General features: G+C 40.2%; 1 protein-coding gene across 1 annotated transcript in view; it reads right to left on the bottom strand.

The window, feature by feature from the left end:
- Positions 1–13,626, bottom strand: part of UBAC2 (UBA domain containing 2) — an 87,046-nt gene extending 73,420 nt beyond the window's left edge. The window contains exons 1-4 of the mRNA XM_041478305.1: positions 13,477–13,626; positions 4,696–4,823; positions 1,412–1,531; positions 867–973 (exon numbers count right to left, since the gene is read on the bottom strand). Coding sequence (XP_041334239.1) covers positions 867–973; positions 1,412–1,531; positions 4,696–4,823; positions 13,477–13,507 — 386 coding nt within the window. The 5' untranslated portion in view covers positions 13,508–13,626. The remainder of the gene's footprint in view (positions 1–866; positions 974–1,411; positions 1,532–4,695; positions 4,824–13,476) is intronic.
- Positions 13,627–19,460: the final 5,834 nt, after the last annotated feature.

Below are 19,460 nucleotides of genomic sequence, written 5' to 3'. Positions count from 1 at the left end.
CACACACTAAAAAAATAAATGTACTTTTGTAATATCAAACACATGTTTTTTGTCCCTTATAAATCAGTCTTTAGATACTTTCAACAGATGCACTGGAAAAGCAGAAATAAAAAAAAAGGTCAAATATGGTGTTTAATATTAAAAATCTTACTCCAAGAGCTTTTATTATCACCTCAGAGTGTACAACACATGGAAACTCAAGTCTCTGTGATCTCACCTGCCAGAAGTTTAACCACAAAGGGCTGCAAGCTCTGTGGTCCTACTGTAATATGCACACCTTTTATTAACTGCAGAAATCTCAAACACAGGCTATGCAAAACTAAACCACTGCACACCTTAAAGTTGTAAGAACTTCAGCTGCAAGCACAAAATGGAGTAAGTAACAAGCTTTGGCACTCAATTTTTGAAAAACATACTAAATACCAATACAAAATGCATATGCATTTAAAAGGGAACATAAGCACATGATTTACAGTTCTGTTGCCTTTCTGATTTAAGACAGAAATCAGCACAACCTGATTCTAGTTTTTACAAATTGAATGGATCCAAACAATTTAGACTGAACAAATACAGCAATAATTTGTGTGCTGCAAGCCATGTTGCAATCATGTTAACCAAGGAAATGAGATTAATGGATTGGAAACTAATCATCGTATGGATAAATTATAAATTAAACACAAATCATAGCTAAGAAAGAAATGTTTGAAATTACAGTAGTTGTTTCAAGAACCTTTACACTTCAGTTCAAAAGAGGATTAGATTAATTTGAAGTGTTAGATGAAGAAAGGTTTTTTTAAAATAAAATCTTCAGAAAACAATCCCTTGGAACTATACCTAAAATAACCAATTCATTAGAAGCTACTTACAAACCAGAAGGCAAGCTGTTGATGGTGATGCCAAATATATACTGAGTGATTTCTACAAGGAGAAGATCAAACAAAGCTGAGAGCATCCAAGCGCCCAATAAAAAAGACTGGAAAGAAAAAGGTTAATTTGAATCAATTCAACAGTTTCAAAATAAGATTTTAATATACCTCTAAATATAAGAAAAAATAAGAAAACCCCTATAGTAGTTCAATTAAGACAAATTCAATCTGTAACACAACGTAATTCCAGGTCCACTTGTCTATTTAATGAAGAATCAAGAGTAAGATTGTTTCCAAAATTAAATTTGATGGGTCTGATATCTTACAACTGATACAACTGCAAATAGAAATTAGAATAATCCACTGACTGCAAGGTATTATCAATATAAATTTAAATTTATTAAAACCAAATTATCTTTACAAGCTTTTAACACATATTTCTACACAACATGCTAGAAATAAAACTGCAGTATTCATCCAAGAGTACAAGACTAAACTGTATAGAAGAGTTTCTATTAAAAAAACTCAAAAAAACTGGAACTTACTGAAAATTTTCTGCTGCCATATCTTCTTTCAAATATTCGGAAGTTGTAAATGAGCAGACTGCTGCAGAATGTGTCTTTCAAATCAAGACATATTGTTCTTCCACATACAAGTCTCCAGATCTGGAAGGTTAATATCATCATGTTAAGTCACTCCTTCTTCAAGGAAATTCTTTACAGAATTTGTGCTCAGAGAGAATACAATACTGGAGTCAGGTAACAGAAATGCAGCACAGTTAAGGAGGCAAATACAGAGAGTAGAATGTTATGGAGAGTCTCTTTATTTTAAAATATTTTCAAAGCAGATGTCTAACTGTTAAAATAAATAAACAATTGAAATTAACTTAAAATACACTTTGAGGTTCCTAGTTTACACTTACAAATAAAAATGTAAATCACTATGCTAGTGAATTTAGAAGTACAAAGAAAAATATTTTTGAAGCAATCTCTAGATACAAACTAGTACAGTGTAACTCTTCTAAGAAGGTCTAATCAGATCAGCTTGCTCAGGGCCATGTCAAATTGAGTCTTGAACATCTCTAAGGATGGAAACTGTTCCTCTGTTCCATCAGTCTTACAGTAAAAACCTTTTCCATTAAATGGGACTTCTTGTATTTCAATTCATGCCAGTTATCTCTTGTCCTTTCAGTGGACCTGGCTCTGCCTTTTTTTCTCCCTGTAAATTCGGTATTTACACACACTGGTAAGATCTACCCTAAACCTTCTCTTCCCCAGGTTAAACAATCCCAGCTCTCTCAGCCTCTCCTCATACACCAAATCCTCCAGTCCCTGACCAGCCTGATGGCCTCCACTGGACTCTCTGCAACATGCCAAGGTCAATTTTGTACTCAGGAGCCCAGCACAAGGGACAACACTTCAGACTGCTCTCACTGAGACTGGGTAGAGATGATCACCATCCAGGCCTCCTTGTGAGGCTCCTCCTACCTAATGCAGCCCAGGATGCTGTTTGGCTTCTTAGCCACAGTGCTGCATTGCTGCTTCATGTTCGATTTAAGCCTCCACCAGGACCCTCAGGGCTTTTTCTGTAAAGTGATTTCCAGCTGCTTAGCCCACAGCCTGTACTGGTGCATGGTGTTACTCCTCTCTGATGCAGGAGTTTGCATTTGCCCTTGCTGGACTAAGGTTCCTACTGACCCTTTTCTCCCCTCTAAATGGCTGCAGAACTTACAGGTATAACAACTACAAATCCAAGTTTTACATCACCCACAGGCTTGTTGAGAGAACACTATGTCCTACTGTCCAAGTTATGAATGAAGACACTAAACAGTATTGGCCCCAATCCACTTCACTCACCCTTCTCACTATCCCATGTCAACATGCCCCATTTTAAATCCTAGCCTGAGTATCACCCCTCCTGAAGACTGGCAGGGTCATGACCCTGCAGCTGAATATTTCATGCACTAACTGAGCAGCTCTCACACAGACTATGAAAGGCTCCTAGCCTTACTGCTCTTTGCTTTAGCCAGCTTCAAGTATACACAGATATGATGTAACGAAGATTTTTTACACACAGCATTTTCACTGCTCTTGAGGGCCCTCTGTATGGAGACAATGACATTTTAGTTTTGGACAGCATATATTTTGCCTTCCAAATCAAATCTACTCTTCTTCAACTGTTCACTTTAATTTGTGTGCTCTCTACCAGCTTTAAGAAGTGTTAAAATCCAACATCCAAAATGTTTGTTCATTCCCGGAAAAAATTCCTTTCCATTAAACACATCCTTGCAGGTGAATTTATTCTAAACAAAATTTCTTTTAAGAGTTCTCATTTGAATATTAGCACCAGACAGGAGTTAAACAATCTGTTCTCTCTGATCTCACAGGTACACAGTGATATAGTACATAGCTTGCTCCAAAGGCTGTGGCAATAAGTGAAACCATCTCATGAAATAAAAATCCAAACTCACAAATTCCCCCCAAGTACCACAATAAAAGTGTCATAGCTTTTACAGATACTTGCAAGTGTTTATGGTTAGGAGACAGTAGAGATGTTTTTCTTTGAATAAAATGCAGCTACTACTGTTTTTTAGCAGATCAAACATATGGAAAGAGAGGATTCCTCTGAAGACAAATCTCAAAACAAACAAATAAACAAATACCAAACCCACACAATTTGCATTTAAAACTTGAATAGTTTCTCAGACTTTTTCATTCCCCTCCCCAAACACTTGGCTGTAACATTTTTAAAAGGCAGACATCATTTATGTATTTTCACTGCACTGCATCAGCAAGATACTTGGTAAATATGAGTAGTGCTCTTGCAGAGTTGTAATTTACTATTACAATAAAGCTCTTGGTTTTGACAAGAAAGATTACAGAGACCATAATAGCACGGAGCATCACTAGCTAGGTCTAATAATCTTTTAATGCTTACAGGCTACAGCTGGCATCCTCAAAGACATTAATTTGACTACATACCTTTTGTTCGATGCAATTGTAAAATCTGTGGGCTAAGATAAACAAGGAGGCATTTGCTAACCTTTCTCTATTGAGCAGTAGTTTCCTACTTCCAAAAATTAAAAACATCCCAAAACAAATATCCACAGAACTTATCTAATCACTTTTAAGTGCATTATTTCAACACTTAGAGCTGATACTATAGGATCCTTAATTAAATTAAAAATAAAACTTTACAAGATACAATATCTAAAAGATGCAGTACCTTAGTTTGAAATAGGAATTAGTAAAAAATTAACCAATTCAGCCAATTACCAAAGAGCATGACAAACTCCCCCATCATCCCCCATTCTAAACCTTTCAATTTAGAAGCAGCAGTTCTATTCAACAAATTTCGTTTTCCAAAGCTAACTACAACAGTTAGAGAATGAAAATTATGGCCTCCATTGTTAAAATAAATAATATATAATCAGCATGCCTAATCAAAGTAGCCCTCTTCAGCCTCAAAAATTAGGCACAATAAGATACTGACATTCATATCAAAATACTTGTATTATTAAACGGGTTAAGTCACACTTCGTTCACAGCAAGTTTACATATGCCAATGCCTGAAAGGAAAAACAACACAAACCAAGTAGTTTCCCAGATAAGAAAAAGAAATTAAAAGCTATATTGATTGTTTCAGATCAGTTTTTCTCATGTTTTCCAAAAAGTAGCATACTGGGGGGATATAAAAAAAAAATAAGAACAAGCTGGTCTACAGCAGTGTACAAAGGGAAAGAACCAGAGGACAAACAGACTGCGGGGGAAAATTGCACAGAAAACCACAGTTTGCACTCTCTTTTCACACAAAGTGAACAGACTCTTACCTGAAAATCCTCTTTTACAGCTTGTAGGTTATACGCAAAGAACTTCTGATAATGTTGGAAGAGCAGAGTCAATAGAATCGAGATGGCACTTGGGACTAGTAACAAACTCTTCGACAAAGGCGCTTTATCTTAAAGACAAAACAAATAAACAATCAAACCATTTCAGAGAAAAGTCTTTCACATTCAAAAAGTGACATATTTAAACAGGTGACTGGAAGATGTAATAGCAGTGACACTATCTTGACTTTTTAGCTCAATAACTGCCCAAGCTGTCAAAAACTTGCGAATAGATAGGAAGAACACACTAATCAAAGGAAATGTTTAGAGATATTAATGACAGTTAAATATTAACCAGACATTTTGTTTCCAACATTTTCTCATTAAATTGGCTACAACTAAACCTAAGTTCTTTGCACCTACTGAGGTCATGTCTTCCTATACTGCCCTCTTAAGCCTCAATCACATTTCAGGAAATAAAATAACCACTCTTTCTTCTAGCAAAATATACATGCACATCCAGTTAAATACTTCTGTTTCCTTTGCATTAGGGATTAAGATTAGCTTTTTCTTAGAGGCTATGAAGCAGGAACCACCTGAATAAATGGACTTTCTCACCACTGCACTTAGATCCACCATTCAAGGAATCATATCTAAGTCAATTTACGTGATACTCATCTTCATTCCATTCAATCATTACAATTATTCATAAAGAAATTACTAGAATCAGAATGTTTGTGATATGAGAACTTCTTTCCTTCTAGGGGCATGATTTTCAGAAAGGACACAGAAGAAAGGCAAAGAGCAGCGAAATCCGCAGTACACATTTTGCATTTACTAAAATCTACTAAGTAGAATATCCAGCAGGCCCATAGCCAGCAAATTCACCCTAACCTGTTGGTACAGCTGATGCAATAAAACAAAAACTCTTGCCCAAAAACTCCTGCCAACACAGAGAATCTGAAATATTATTTGTTCTGTGACAGTTCTCCTTTTCACAAATGTAACCTGAATAACATTTACTTCCTTTCCAAACACCTCAGCTGTGGCAGAGAATCCATTCATTTTCAGACAACTGTTTTTGCAGGGTACTACAAAAATCCACAGTTCTGTTTTCATTCTTCTTAATGTAATAAAAGAAGCAAAGAGATTACTCTAAAAGTACTAATGGGGAGTAAAGAGCAGGAACAAAACTGCATGAAACAGTATAATACAATAAACATTTACTACCTGTCCAGATTAAAGTGAATATCGTGAATGATTTTTTCAACATCTGCTGCGCACTAGAACAGTGAACTGCTAGAAAAAGTTCAACAGGCACCAAAGAGAAGATTTTAATTATGGCACAATCCCACTGCCCTCAAAAACATAGCTCTTGCTACATAGTTTAAGCATGATCCTCATCCAAGTATTAACTGATGACATCAAGAACAACTTTGATGGGCACAGTTAGCTGTTCACCACCTTGAAGTCTGCAGTCTTCTGATCTTCACCATGGCAAGAAAACATGTCTATGTGTATCATAATGAAAACTTGTACTTAAAACTACTAATTCAGTCCACACCCATACCTTTTGAGTTCATTATTTAAACATGCAGTTTCCATTTAAGCAAGTATGGCCTTGAAGAACCATCCTTTTATAGAAATTAGGCAGTGACTTGGATTCAACAGGTTGATGTTACTATGCTAAATATAAGCTCTACTTTAATGATTGTATGAGACACCTGGGCAGAAAGTCTGCGTGATTCTTTTTTTTTTTTTTAATGCGAGAAAACTGCCCACATTTCAATCTACTATCTTTCCTTGGGTTTGTTTTTTTGGGTTTTTTTCCTCCAAAAATAAAGTCTACATTCTTTAGACATCCGTTTTTAAAAAATTATTACTCCCTCTAAGTGAGTTGGGCTTTTCAAAACCATCTGAAGCCATCAGAGTACTGTACAACACTGGGGAGAAAAAAGAAGTTGGAGCTTCCAGAAAGCTACTATGCAGACAGTGCACACAGGTATTCATTTAAAACCTCAAGCAATACTCCCTGAATTAACTTAGTTAAATTAACATTTCTTAACATGAAAAGGTCAATTTTATAAACAAGATACAGATTTTTGATACTTGGAAGTACAGCCTAATTCTGAAGAATTCTAATAGTCACAACAGTAAACATTTCCGAACCACAGGTTGATAAAAATTGTTATTTTACTGTATTTTACTAAATGCATTTATGTTATTTCATGAATTTTGAGAAATTTTCACAAGAACTAATTAATCCTACAAAACTTTTTACGTAAGGATAACATTATCACAGACACACATAAGAACAAAGTCACTAGATATCCCACAGTGACTATATTTTTCTACAGGTTTAATATGTAGATTTTACTGCAATTTTTTTATTAGATCATTTTTATATTACATGTAATATACACTGAAATACTTTATCCTATCAAGTTAATTCCTAATTTGAATGCTTTCAAAAATATCCAACCAACAGAACCTTATCTGTTTTCTCCAAAAGTGTGAACACACATTTTTATTAAGAGCCTCCTTTTAGCTTCCAACTTAGACACTTTAAACCCTGATACGGGCTAAAAATACTTATTATAAGACATGTCATCAAGTGAAAAACCACAGAAGCACCTAACCCATGAATCTGTCACCCACGGGAAACATCATGTGACTGATGGAAATTTCTACTCTCCAGCTTCTCATAATGTCATCATGGTTGAGAAGTTTATTCTTGTCTGGTGAACTTGAAAAATATAATAATGCATCCTCTGAAATTCTTTTTCCAAGTGTTTCACTGCACAGTAGCAGTTTGCTTTATCCCTCAACAGCATATAGATCCTTCTTGAGGACTGCTGTGACTTTGTGGGGAAGGAACAACCTTCCCACTACTGTGGAATGTCCCAAACATGTCAGACCAAAAATGATAACAATGCCAGATTTTGCACAATTGGGCATTCTGACATCCAAGTCAAATTCCTTACTTACAATGCAAAGGTAAAATTTACAAAGCAGAATTCTAATCCAATGAACGTGCAAGCATGGATGAGATGGAAATAGTTACCACAAACCTACTGGGGCACCAGTCTGGTGGCAGCACCAATGCAAATGTGCACAAGAAGTAGAAAACAGGGTGTCTTTATACCACACAGAGAAAGAAGAATGAAATGATAAACACTCATTTTGACCTTTAAAGTTAAAATATATCAAATACTGTCTTCAGGGATCTTGGAATGAATCTGTGATCCCAAGGTGTTCCTTAAGTGGCATTTCTTTCAAATAACAGGCAGTTATAGTGCTGGTGCTGCAACACATCTACCGAGCATCCACCTAAGTACCCAGAGAAATTTTTTTAATAACCAGCAGAATACACCCACACTATGATGAATAGCAAGGAATTAGCTTCCACTACAGATCTTTGCTTCTTCCTGGTGCAATGGAGAAGTTCTCCCCCAAAAATGTCCTCATAATCTCATAGGCAAGTGTCCCAACCTTCATCTACCAACTGTGCAATGCAAAGCTGATCCTAAAATGCAACATAAATGAGAAAACTACTTTTAAGCCTCCACATTCCACCCCTGCACTTAGTACAAAGCCCACAGATCCTCTTCTTCCAGAATCTACTACTCTGCTGGTTGCCAGTGCCTCTTTTACAGTACAGAGAGTGAAGGATACAAGTGTCCATCTGTCACAAACAGAGGGGGAGGTTTATGGCACAGCTGCCTGAGTTGCAGCTTCAGAAATCAGCACTGCACTGATGGCAAGAATGAGAAAATCATTTCAAAAACTGTAGCTGTTGCTCTATTTCCGGTCCCTCCCTGTTACTCAAAGATGAAGAGACAGCAGATGGGCATAGCAAAACAGGCAGCCAGACCAAGCTACTGTTGCAGAAGAGCTCTTGCAGGAACAACTTCACCCCCCAGACTGCTACTCCAGGCTCAGGACTCAAGTGTTGACTTGGGAGAGGATCTCATTGCCGGTTGATGTGAAGTGATGAGCTGGCTGATGAGCAGCAGCTGCAGAAGTTCAAATTAGCTCAGAGCAATTTCTGTGGGGATCCCTACTGAGCTTACACCACAGCTGCACAAAACATGCTGTGTAACAACTCTTTTTTTCCACTATCACCTGCAAATTTCCCAAACCCAGCTGCTATAAGGCAGGCATGTCACTTTCAAACAGACAATTAACTTCTGGGGCTACTATAATGGCACAAAATACCCACAAAACAGTTTTGAAATGCTTATCACAAGATCTGTGAATTAAACCATAACTGATACACAACTGAATCCACAGTACTTCCCAAATGCACTCACAGAATCTGCATTTTGAGTGGCTGTTTTTCCTGCATTAAGCCATCATGCAGATATCAATCTATTGTATTCCAAGACCTGTCCAAGAACCTGCAGCGGGCTCACCAACCAGCAGTGATGCTACTTTGCAAGTGAAAACAGTAAGAGTATTACTGCAGGAACAGTTCTTCACCAAATGCTTCTAAATTCAATCCAGAAGCTGAGAGGTGAATAATATTAGTATTAAGAAAGTTAATAGAGAAACCTGTGATCATGCTTTAAATCTATTTTTAAAGGCACAGGCAAGACTGTAATCAAACTACTTGCCTATACATTTACTGTTTAGAAAACTGCTAGGTGTGTAGCCTAGGTCACAAACTAGTAAAAAAAGAAAAAAAGAAGAAGATACAAAAAGAAAAAAAATAAAACCTTTGTTTCTAAAAGCAATACTTGAAATAGAAACTGAATCAGGTCGAAAGTATCAAAAATATTCACCCCATTCAGCAAACTTTTCTTCCTTCCAACCAGACAGAGATGTTACCATACTACTTTTGGTATACACTGTCAGAAATATCAGGTATGGCTACACCACAAGACCATGTGGAGATCCCCATATGAGCTTGAAATGAAATGAGCTAGCTCTGCAGAAGCAGAAGAGCCACAGTTTTGTGGCCTTCAACGATGTGCTGCTTCCAGGGCTCATGCTAACCAGGCTGCACAGTGGCATGCTGATGCACAAGCTAATTTGCTTTCCCTTATAGTTCTGTACTGCATAATACTGTTATTCACAAGTCTTATGTATTCAGTACATGCTTCATTTCTCCTTCAGTCATACCACAAAGCATTAATTTACATAGCTTTATTATTTTCCTGACGCCTCTGCACAACAGAGTTCAGTCCTGCCAGTTATGCAAGCAGAGGAGCACAGAGATCCCTTCTTGCCTTGGGGATTTTTAACAAATTGCTAGCACTGCACTACAAAGGTCACAGAAGTAAAAGCCTAAGTCACACTAGTGAGTTCAAAGGGTTCTCCTCACTCCTACTACAAGAAATAGCTTGTGTGCAGTAGTCAAAAGTAGTCAAATATTTTTCAGATGTAACCAGTGTACATGCTTTAAAAGATGGATTCAAATTTTACCTTAATAATGACTAGCTCTTAACAGACTTTCCTACTAGACTCCTCTGCCGTACATAAACAGCATGAAGAGTATTGGGAGGGGACATTACAATGTCTGCAGAAAGCTTTCATGTCGGTCTAACTGGTTTAAACTGCTGGTAAGGCCTTTGTGTCCTATAAGGGAAAGCCTTGCTGTGTATCATACTTTGCTCCTGGGACACAGCCTCGTGGCAAACTAAGCAGCACTACAGTAAAGCAAACAGCCAGGCTAGTCACACACTCATGTGAGCCTTACAGGGACTGATCAAGTGTTCCAGGAGAATTGTACACAGGACCAAAGCTGCCAGCAGACTGCAACACAAGCAACCAGCCTGGGTGTGGCACCACAGCCCAGCTGTCAAGCACACCTAAAGCCAGGATGCCCCCTGAGCACACTGCAATGCTCTGTGACAAGTCAGCTGCGTTAGTGTTCTGATAAGCCATCTGCATAAGTCTGCACTGTGTCTCTCACTAGTACCCAGAGCCACTGGCTCTTTTTTCCAGAGCATGCCAGCTCCTCCAATATTCCAGATAACAGAAACAGTTTCCACAGCAGAGGCAAAATGTCTTTGTCCTTTTAGAAGGTGGTGTCCTTTATTTCCTGGCTTCCCTATCTCACAGTCGTACCATGTACTAGGTATGTTTATTTTTATATTTACATCTCCTCATCCCAGCATTATAGATGTTAATCAGTCTGTCAGAGGTGGCACAGCAGGCTGCAGGAGCCTTCAGTGTGACCTGGCACAATCATTGTTATTGCTGCTGAACCAGGTGTCCACTTATTTAATTCAGGGTCACTGATACACGTCCCATAATCCACCAACACTGCCTTCTGCCAGAGGTTCCCAAGCCCCAAGGGCAGAACACACACATACAGTCCCCTGGTGCAACATCAGGCACCAGTTCATTAACTACCTGAACCATCAGATTCTGTGCATCAGTGGCAGAATTCCACACTCCTGCTGCTACTGCAGCAACTTCTGCTACACATACAGAAACAAGTCTGAGGGCATGGGGACACCTGAGACTGCCACAGTTGTGCCCTAGGGGAGCATATGTCACTGCACCTAAACCCATGCCTCTGCTGGAGTTTGTCAGTGCACCCACACCAGCCAAGTCTTACTGTAAAAACCCACTTTAGGTCAATGGATAAGTTCAGTAAGAACATATGTTGTATTCGTTTTTGAGAAGGAAAAAAAAAAGCACAACACTGAGTATGGAGCTGTGTCAGGGAAGGTTTAGGTCAGAAAGGTTCTTTGCCTACAGTGACCAGACACTGGAACAGGCTCCCCAGGGAAGTGATCACAGCAGCAGCCTGACAGAGTTCAAGAAGCAGTGGGACAATGCTCTCAGGCACATGGTGTGATTCTTAAGCTGCCCTGTGCAAGGCTAGAAGCTGGACTTGTGGGTCTTTTCCAGATCAGGATATTCTATGATTTTCTTTCTGCAGAATGACATATTATCTAGGTTTTTTTTTCCCTACCACACATATGTTTCTTATAACAACCATCTCCCACTCATCCTTCTGATGGTTCAAACCTGGAAAAACTTGTAAATACTGACCATAACTTTCCACTCATTCAGTCTAACAAGGATACTTTTTGTCCTCCATTCTTTCTCATAGAGTTATACACAGATACATGCCATTGAAAAGTCCCTCTACTGCATCTACTGGGGGCATGTGGAGAGATGAAAAATCAGGAGCTGCAAATCAAGGTACAGTATTATCAGATCCATCTGAAAAAGACTCTTCCCTTCTTTGGCTTCCTCATGCAAAATACAGCTACAACTGATACCCCTTTTGAAATGCCAGAATTATTCACCCCTAGTCAGAGGGTGCTTTCATATTCAAACGGATTTCACAGAATCACAGAATCAATTAAGTTAGAAAAGATCTCTGAGATCATCAAGTTCAACCTCTGACCAAACACCATCTTGTCAACAAGACTATGGCACTGAGTGCCACATTCCAGTCTTTTCTTAAACACCTCCAGGGATGGTGACTCCACCACCTCCTTGGGCAGCCCATTCCAATATCTAATTATCCTTCTATTAAGAAATTCCTCCCAATGTCCAACCTGAACCTCCCCTGGTACAGCCTGAGGCTAAGTTCTCTGGTTTTGTCCTGTTGCTGGTTACCTGCGAGAAGAGGGCAAGCCTCACTTTGCTTCCTTTCAGGTACTTGTAAAGAGTGATAAGATCACCCCTGAACCTCCTTTTCTCCAGGGAAAACAACCCCAGCCCCCTCACCCACTCCTCACTGGACATGCATTCCAGATGCTTCATCAGCTCCATTGCCCTTCTCTGGACATGATACAGCACCCCAATGTCCTTCCTAAACTGAGGGGCACAGAACTGGAAACAGCACCTGAGGTGTGGCCTCACCAGTGCTGAGTACAGAGGGACAATCCCAGCCCTGCTCCTGCTGGCCACACTATTGCTGACACAGGCCAGGATGCTGTTGGCCTTCTTGGCCACCTGGGCACACTGACTCATGTTCAGCTGGCTGTCAACCAGCACCAGATCGTTTTCCTCCGGGCAGTTTTCCAGCCACTCTTCTCCAGATCTGTAGCACTGCCTGGGGTGGTTGCGACCCAAGTGCAGAAGCCGGCACTTGACCTCTTTGAACCTCATACTGTTGGGTGCTGGCCCATTGATCCAGCCTGTCCAGAGAGCTCTGCAGAGCCCTCCTGCCCTTCAGCAGAGGGACACTCCCACCCATTCTGTAAGGAGCAAACAGTTAGTCAGCAAAGCTTTGACTTAGCATTTGTCCTCGCCTGCTCTTAGGACTGTGGTGCCCAAGTCCACACCGCAGCCAGGTCAGCTCCTCACTGCTGCTTCCAGGCGCTGCAGATTCTGTGTCCTGTAAAACAAGCTCAGAGCCAACCCCAGATACCTGCGAAGTCAGTTCAGGCAGCACCGGGACATGAGATTATTTACATGTGCTGTGCATAAATATAAAGCTAAGCAGAGCTAGAGGCATGTTAGTCCTTATGTTTGCCTTATCAATAAACTGGTTTTAAAAATAAGTGTAATTTCACATTTAGAAAACAGGAGTTTTCTGCTTTTTTTGATACGTGTCTTGGCATGGAGATCTATATCGATGCATGCAAATACATATAAACACACAGGGAGACACAGCCACACACGGACATGCAGACACACACACAGACACATACACAGACACACCCGCGGCTCCTCCCGCCGTCACGCAGTTTAAAAGTCCAGCCAAGAGAGGACCGAAGCCAGCGGCTCCCCAGGGGCCGACGGCGGCAGCGCCGCCCGCGCTCCCACCCTTGGCCGCCGCCCTCCCCGCACCGCGGCGGGGCCGGTACTCACAGAACCCGTTGGAGCCGGTGCTGGTGAACATGGCAGCGGCCCGGCCCGGCCCGGCCGGCGGGCGCGGCTGGCGGAGCCCCCGAGGTCGGGCAGCCCCTGAGGAGCCGCGGCGGGCCGGGGCCGGGGCCGGGGCTGGGAGGGCTAAGGCGGCCGCGATGGGCCAAACGCCGCCGCCAGGCGACCGGGCGGCGCCCCCTGCCGGGCCCGCCGGGCGAGCGGGGGCGCGGGCGGCGCTTCGGTGTGCGTGTGTTATCCGTAATTACTGCTGTCTTCAGAAACCGGGAGAACTTCTTTCCACCGAGGGTGGCAGAGCACTGGGACAGCTGCCCAGGGAGGGCGTGGGGTCTTCCTCTCTAGACACATTCAAAACCCACATGGGCACTTTCCCGTGTCACCTGCTCCAGGTGACCTTGCCTTGGCTGAGGCGTTGGACTAATCGATCTCCAGAAGCCGCTTCCAGCCCTATTCTGTGATTTCGTGGTTCAACACGATTTAAATTTTAAATTTGAGGGTGCCTTGAGGAAGCCTGACTCCTTACCCTTGGGAAAGCTCTGGCCCTGGAGGTTCACCCTGATTTGGGGAGTCCAGGCAGTAAATGTCTCGTTAGGAGCTGTGGGTGAGCTGTCATTGCGGCTACCGGGGACAGTCAATACACACAGCAGAGTCTGGAGAGCTTTTCAGGCGGCCGAGTGAAGGTGTCTGCTTTAGGATCAAATTAATTCCTCCTCAGGCTCCACCGAGGGACCGCATTGAACAGATCACCATAAGCTCTGATGGCCCATCAGACTCCAGCTCTCCAACAGCATGGCAGGCCTCACCCAAAATGAGGTGAGCCGCATTCCCGATTTCATAGGAGATATGGTATCATAAGGCTGAAACTATTAGGGCACCAAATGTCACTGATACTTTCAATGAAAATGTAGAACTCAGACTTTACTGAAATAAGTTATGCTGGGCATGTAAAAAGGTGACAGTGCTTTGCAGCACAAGGTGTGTGCACTTTGTGTGGCGATGGAACTGTGGGCCTCAAAGTCTCATTTACCTTACTGCAGTACAAGACTGAAAGCAAATGCCACTCTGGAACTGCAAAATGTGACTTGTCAGCTAGGTAACAATTTTTAAGTAGGCAACCAATAGTAAGAAATTTTAGGTAAGTCATTATTTTTTATATTCCATACATTTTATGATATACCATACAAATGCATCTTAATATTTGCATTCAAATGCAATTATTAGCCAGGATTCAGAAATGCTGAGTTCCTGAATCTTTGTAAACATAATCTCTTAAACACTGCCAAGGGGACATAAAGGGGAGCTTTTGCTTTGGTTCACAAAGGCTTCAGCTAGGATCAGCATGTCTTTTTAAAATGGCCAATTTCCAGCACTAACTTCAGATCTGTGTTGCTCACTTGCCCTCTCTGTACAAGGCCTGCATCAAGCAGGTGGGATTGGGACTCACAATCCGCTCACAGAGCAGGAGGTATGTCTAAACCAGCCAGGAAGAAGAGACAATGAGATAGCACATTGGAAATCCTGATTTATCCCAAGCTGAGGTTCTTTCCTCTGAAAAGAATCTAAATTGGATTCACAGCATGAAACCCATCCATACTTTGTGTCTTTGGCTACAGACAACCGGCTTACTCTCTGCTGTTAAAGCGCAGCTGGAAGAAATTATTTGCTACAGAAATTTTCCTTCTTTCTTTCAAATGCAAATGACTCTGGCTGCTGCATGCTACATATGCAAACTCTGTCTTGCCGGTGCGCTGCTGAATGTCTGTAACCAGACAAAAGTGACAGGCAACCCTCATTTCTAAGGAATGGAAGGGAAATAAGGAGGTGCAAAGCCTGCGAATCTTGTAATAGCTCCAGCGTGAAACCTCTTTGGGAAAAGAGGTTGGGTGTCTCCTGAAGCTTTAGGGATCTAATGAGGTACTCATGGCTTAATTAATTACCATTTTGAACTTTTTTTACTAACCTCCACTTAAAGTAATTAAGCCTTTTTGTGGATCTGGCTTTACTATAGGTGAGGATAAAACCTGAAAACTTTTCCAGTATTACCTGTGTAATAGGTTTAGGAATGTTGTTTCAGTGCTGAAGATAAAGCTTGTTTTTTTTTTTTTTTTTCTTTTCACGGTCTTACAGAATGAAGTGACAGAGCAACCACTATTTAGAAGTTTACATTCCTAAGAGCCAAGGCCTAGTACTTTTCTGTTTTATAGGCTCTGTTTTGAAGATTTCCCTAGATTGATGCCCTGCAAGGTAATCATATTAGAGGGATTCTCCTCTGCAACGTCAGGCGCTGGAATTGGATTCAAGTCGTAATCACTGAACACACTAGAGACTTAGGCATGTATTCCACTCAGTGAGGATGCATTTGGGAAATGTTTAAGGGCCGTTTTGAAAGCAGCTCTGTGGACTTGTTATCATTGACAGATACAGCAAAGCTGGATGAGTAGCAATAGCTGGCAAGCTTCTCCCAACAGCAAACCAAAACCCTTGCAGATTTGCAGTACTGCTGGAATACAGGCAGCTGGCTCTCAATCCATTTGCTGCTATCTTATAAATGTCTGCAAATACATCACAAATCTGTGAAACCCCTGATGTCTTTGTCCCTTGGTTTTTTTTTAAAAATTATGATGTCAGTATTTCTGAGATTACAGCAGATGAGATCCACTATGTATTTTTGAGAAAACTGCACACCCCTTGCTAATAATTATAGTCTCACATACTGATTGAATAGTAGAGGAAATGTAGCTTTTGCCCTCAGGTGGAGTGCCAAGCAGAGAGGTATTTTTATCACAACACCATTGCTGTCAACTGGTAGCATGTCATATGAGTTAAGCAAATTATTTGCATTGTTGAAATACACAATGTTAATTACTTTGGAGTTAAATGAAATCATCAGTCCTCATGCTTGCCTTGGAACATATCCCAGAATAGGAAGGCTAGCACTTATCTACTAATCTACTCAGAACAAGCTTAGAAGGCTTTGACACTGCTCAAATGTCAGCTTGAATATCTCCCATTTGTTTATTACATCTAATTAGTGGGGTCAGTGTGGTATGGTCAAAAGAAAGTTATTTAAATTTCCTGCTCAAAAGAAAATCCCAGGAGACTGGAATTTGGATTTCTAACTCTTTTCTAACATGATGAGGTTGCTTTCTTCTCTAAACTTGTGATGTTTCTGAAGCAATTCTTAATTACTAATTAATCTCCAACAGTCAGATGCTCCTCTGGCATATAGAATGAAGGACAGCAGCAGAGTAAAACAGGATGGAAATGTAACACCTTGCTTAGGAATTTTCTGACTAAACTCAGTGCAGGTTAATTATTCTGCAGGTTAATTGCAAATGTTCTCTGTCTCTTTGATGTCTAAGGTTTCCATGGCATTAATAGTAGCTCTTGCTACTAATATTAAAATTACCTGAAACATTAACAGATACATAGAGAAGTTAATGCTAAATTTAATTATTTCAGTAACTTCTCCCTGCAGTTTCTAACCTTTGTGTTGAGTTACAGAAGATGCTAAGGAAAACAGCTGTGCAACACACATGTCCTGCAGAGGAAAATTCAGCAGCAGTGCAGCTTGCTGATAGCAGCTTGCATAGGAACAGGAGGAAGGACAGAAGGCAGAGACTCAGTGGGCTGAAATCAGACTGATTTGACTTGTACCTTTCCAAAATTAGTGAATTTCTCTCACTCCTTCAGTAGTGAACAAGACTTTATACTACTGCAGACCTCCTGTCCTCTTAAAGTCTAGTGTGATCATTTTATTACATGGTTTTGGGGGTTTTTACTGGAGCTAGAAGATACAGGATGTTTACTAGCTCAGTTTTTTCCATGAAGAGCTGGTAGGCATACTGTTAATAAGGAGCAATGGAGTGGCTGAAGGAGTATTGGGCTTTGTCTGTTATTTTTGCAATTGATTTTGCATCACACTATTATAAAAAAAAAATTAGAATACTCAAACATGATCTTTTAGTTAAGGTTCTAGCCATGAGATTTTTTGCAAAACTTAAAATGCCATGTTGAACCTGAATGCCATGTCAGTGTCTGGTAACATGAACGTGGGCAGCTGTTGCTTCAGTAACTCAAAACACATCACTGTCTTGTTTTTCAGCTGGACCCCCTAATGGCAGGCAATGACAGTGCAGTAACAGTTTAAGGTACTGGCGTATCTGGAGCTGAGCCACATACACTTTTACACTGCAGGTCTTAACCATCACCTCCCTTTTAACCATCAGCCATGTGATCCCAAGCACTGGCACCAAATGCACCCAGGTGTTGGCATCTCTGTTCAAGGTGCAGCACCAAGCACTTGATGGACAGCTTGGTCTCTAAGTACTTGTAAAACACTGCCTAAAGGTACTTAAATTCCATGTCACATTTATTTTCAGTAAATTTATTTCAATAAAGGTTGAGATCCTGTGAAAAACAAGAACATATGGCAGGCATAACCAGGAACCAGATCCTAATGCAAACATATTGGGAAAGCAAGGTTAAGATAAAATATTAAAAACTCAGATTAAAATCAACAATTAAGAAGCATCAGAATCAATCTGCCTATATTCATGTTTTATTTCACTTAGATGAGACTTCTTGTGAGAATTAAAAATGCACTGGTCTGGCTGCCCTTGTTTGAGCAGCTGTTGCTGCATTTTAGATCACTCATTTGAAGGCCATTAATTCACTGCAAAGTAAATTGTGAAACATAGTAAGCATTAGCAAAATTATAATGTTTAAGCATATTGCTCAGAAGACCCAATTAAGGAATCCATTAGGAGGGCAAATAATTATGTATAGCATTGCATAACATAATGTACTTTGCATATCTGTGTTCTCTGATGCATACAAGAGATCAAGCAGTAGTCATCTATTTCAGACTGAATTTATGTCAAAGAGTACCTTTAAGATCTGGAGCATATGCTAAATTACTCAAGATAACTATCAGTGATAGCAAAAACACTAGAGCCTTTAAGATGCAGAAAATTATTCACATAGTTCTACACAGGTACAACTGTGCTGAAATTCCCTATTCTGAAAATCAGATGTTAGAAGATATTTATAAGCTTTTTAAAGGCCTTCCTTCTCACTGATAGCTACCCATATTTCTCTGTTTCTCAGATATCCTCATCCTCTTGCTTCACATCCATATTGTAATGCTATCTGTGTATCTCCACCCAGTGCAAAGATTATTAATCACCTGTGTTTACACTTGGAGGCAAATCTGTGTTTAAGGGAATACCTGATGAGCCACATCATGATGTTATCAGGCATGTAGCATAACACTGCTAAGAGATTAAAAAAACAATAAAGCTTTAAGCAGTTCTCATTATCTCATTTGTATTTGAGTTAAATTTGAACATGAAGGACTAGTCTTGTCTTTTTTTCACCTAATTACTGAAATCAGCAGAAGTTTGTGTTCATATAATTTTATTGAAATGCAGTGATCTCTCAGAAGATCTTGCAAAAGAATAAAGGATGTTCATCCCAGCAAGATACTTGCACAGTATTTGCAATAGAAATATGTACACCTACAGGAAATAAGCATTCCCAGGTTTTCCTTTCTCCTTCATAAATGTTGGTAATGGCAAAGTTAGGTGTCAAAGAGCTTTAGCATACAAAAGTGTAAAATTTTGCCCAGCTGTGTCCTTTAAATCACCATCAGAAAACCAATCTACTTTTCATTGTCAGAAAGACGAACTACTGCAAAAACAATAAGTGTATTCATAAATAATATTTAGGTACAGTAGAACTATTAAAATCACAGAAAATATTGTTTATTACAATTATTCTTGATGCTTTGCTATACTCTTTCCAGTATGGACCATTATCTGTTTGCTGCTACAGACATTGTAATGCTAGGTAGATTTCTAGTACTGAAGATGGGATCTAGTCAGAGACTGAAATATAAAACTCATTAAATGCAAAAATTGGCATTCTTACTGCATAATTGCCTTCTCTGCACATAGGAGGTATTTACT

This window comes from Pyrgilauda ruficollis, unplaced genomic scaffold (genome assembly GCF_017590135.1).
Source record: "Pyrgilauda ruficollis isolate IOZ18807 unplaced genomic scaffold, ASM1759013v1 scaffold44, whole genome shotgun sequence".
Taxonomy (NCBI): domain Eukaryota; kingdom Metazoa; phylum Chordata; class Aves; order Passeriformes; family Passeridae; genus Pyrgilauda; species Pyrgilauda ruficollis.
The sequence above is the reverse complement of the archived record's forward strand: the minus strand, read 5'-3'. Positions and strand labels throughout refer to the sequence as shown.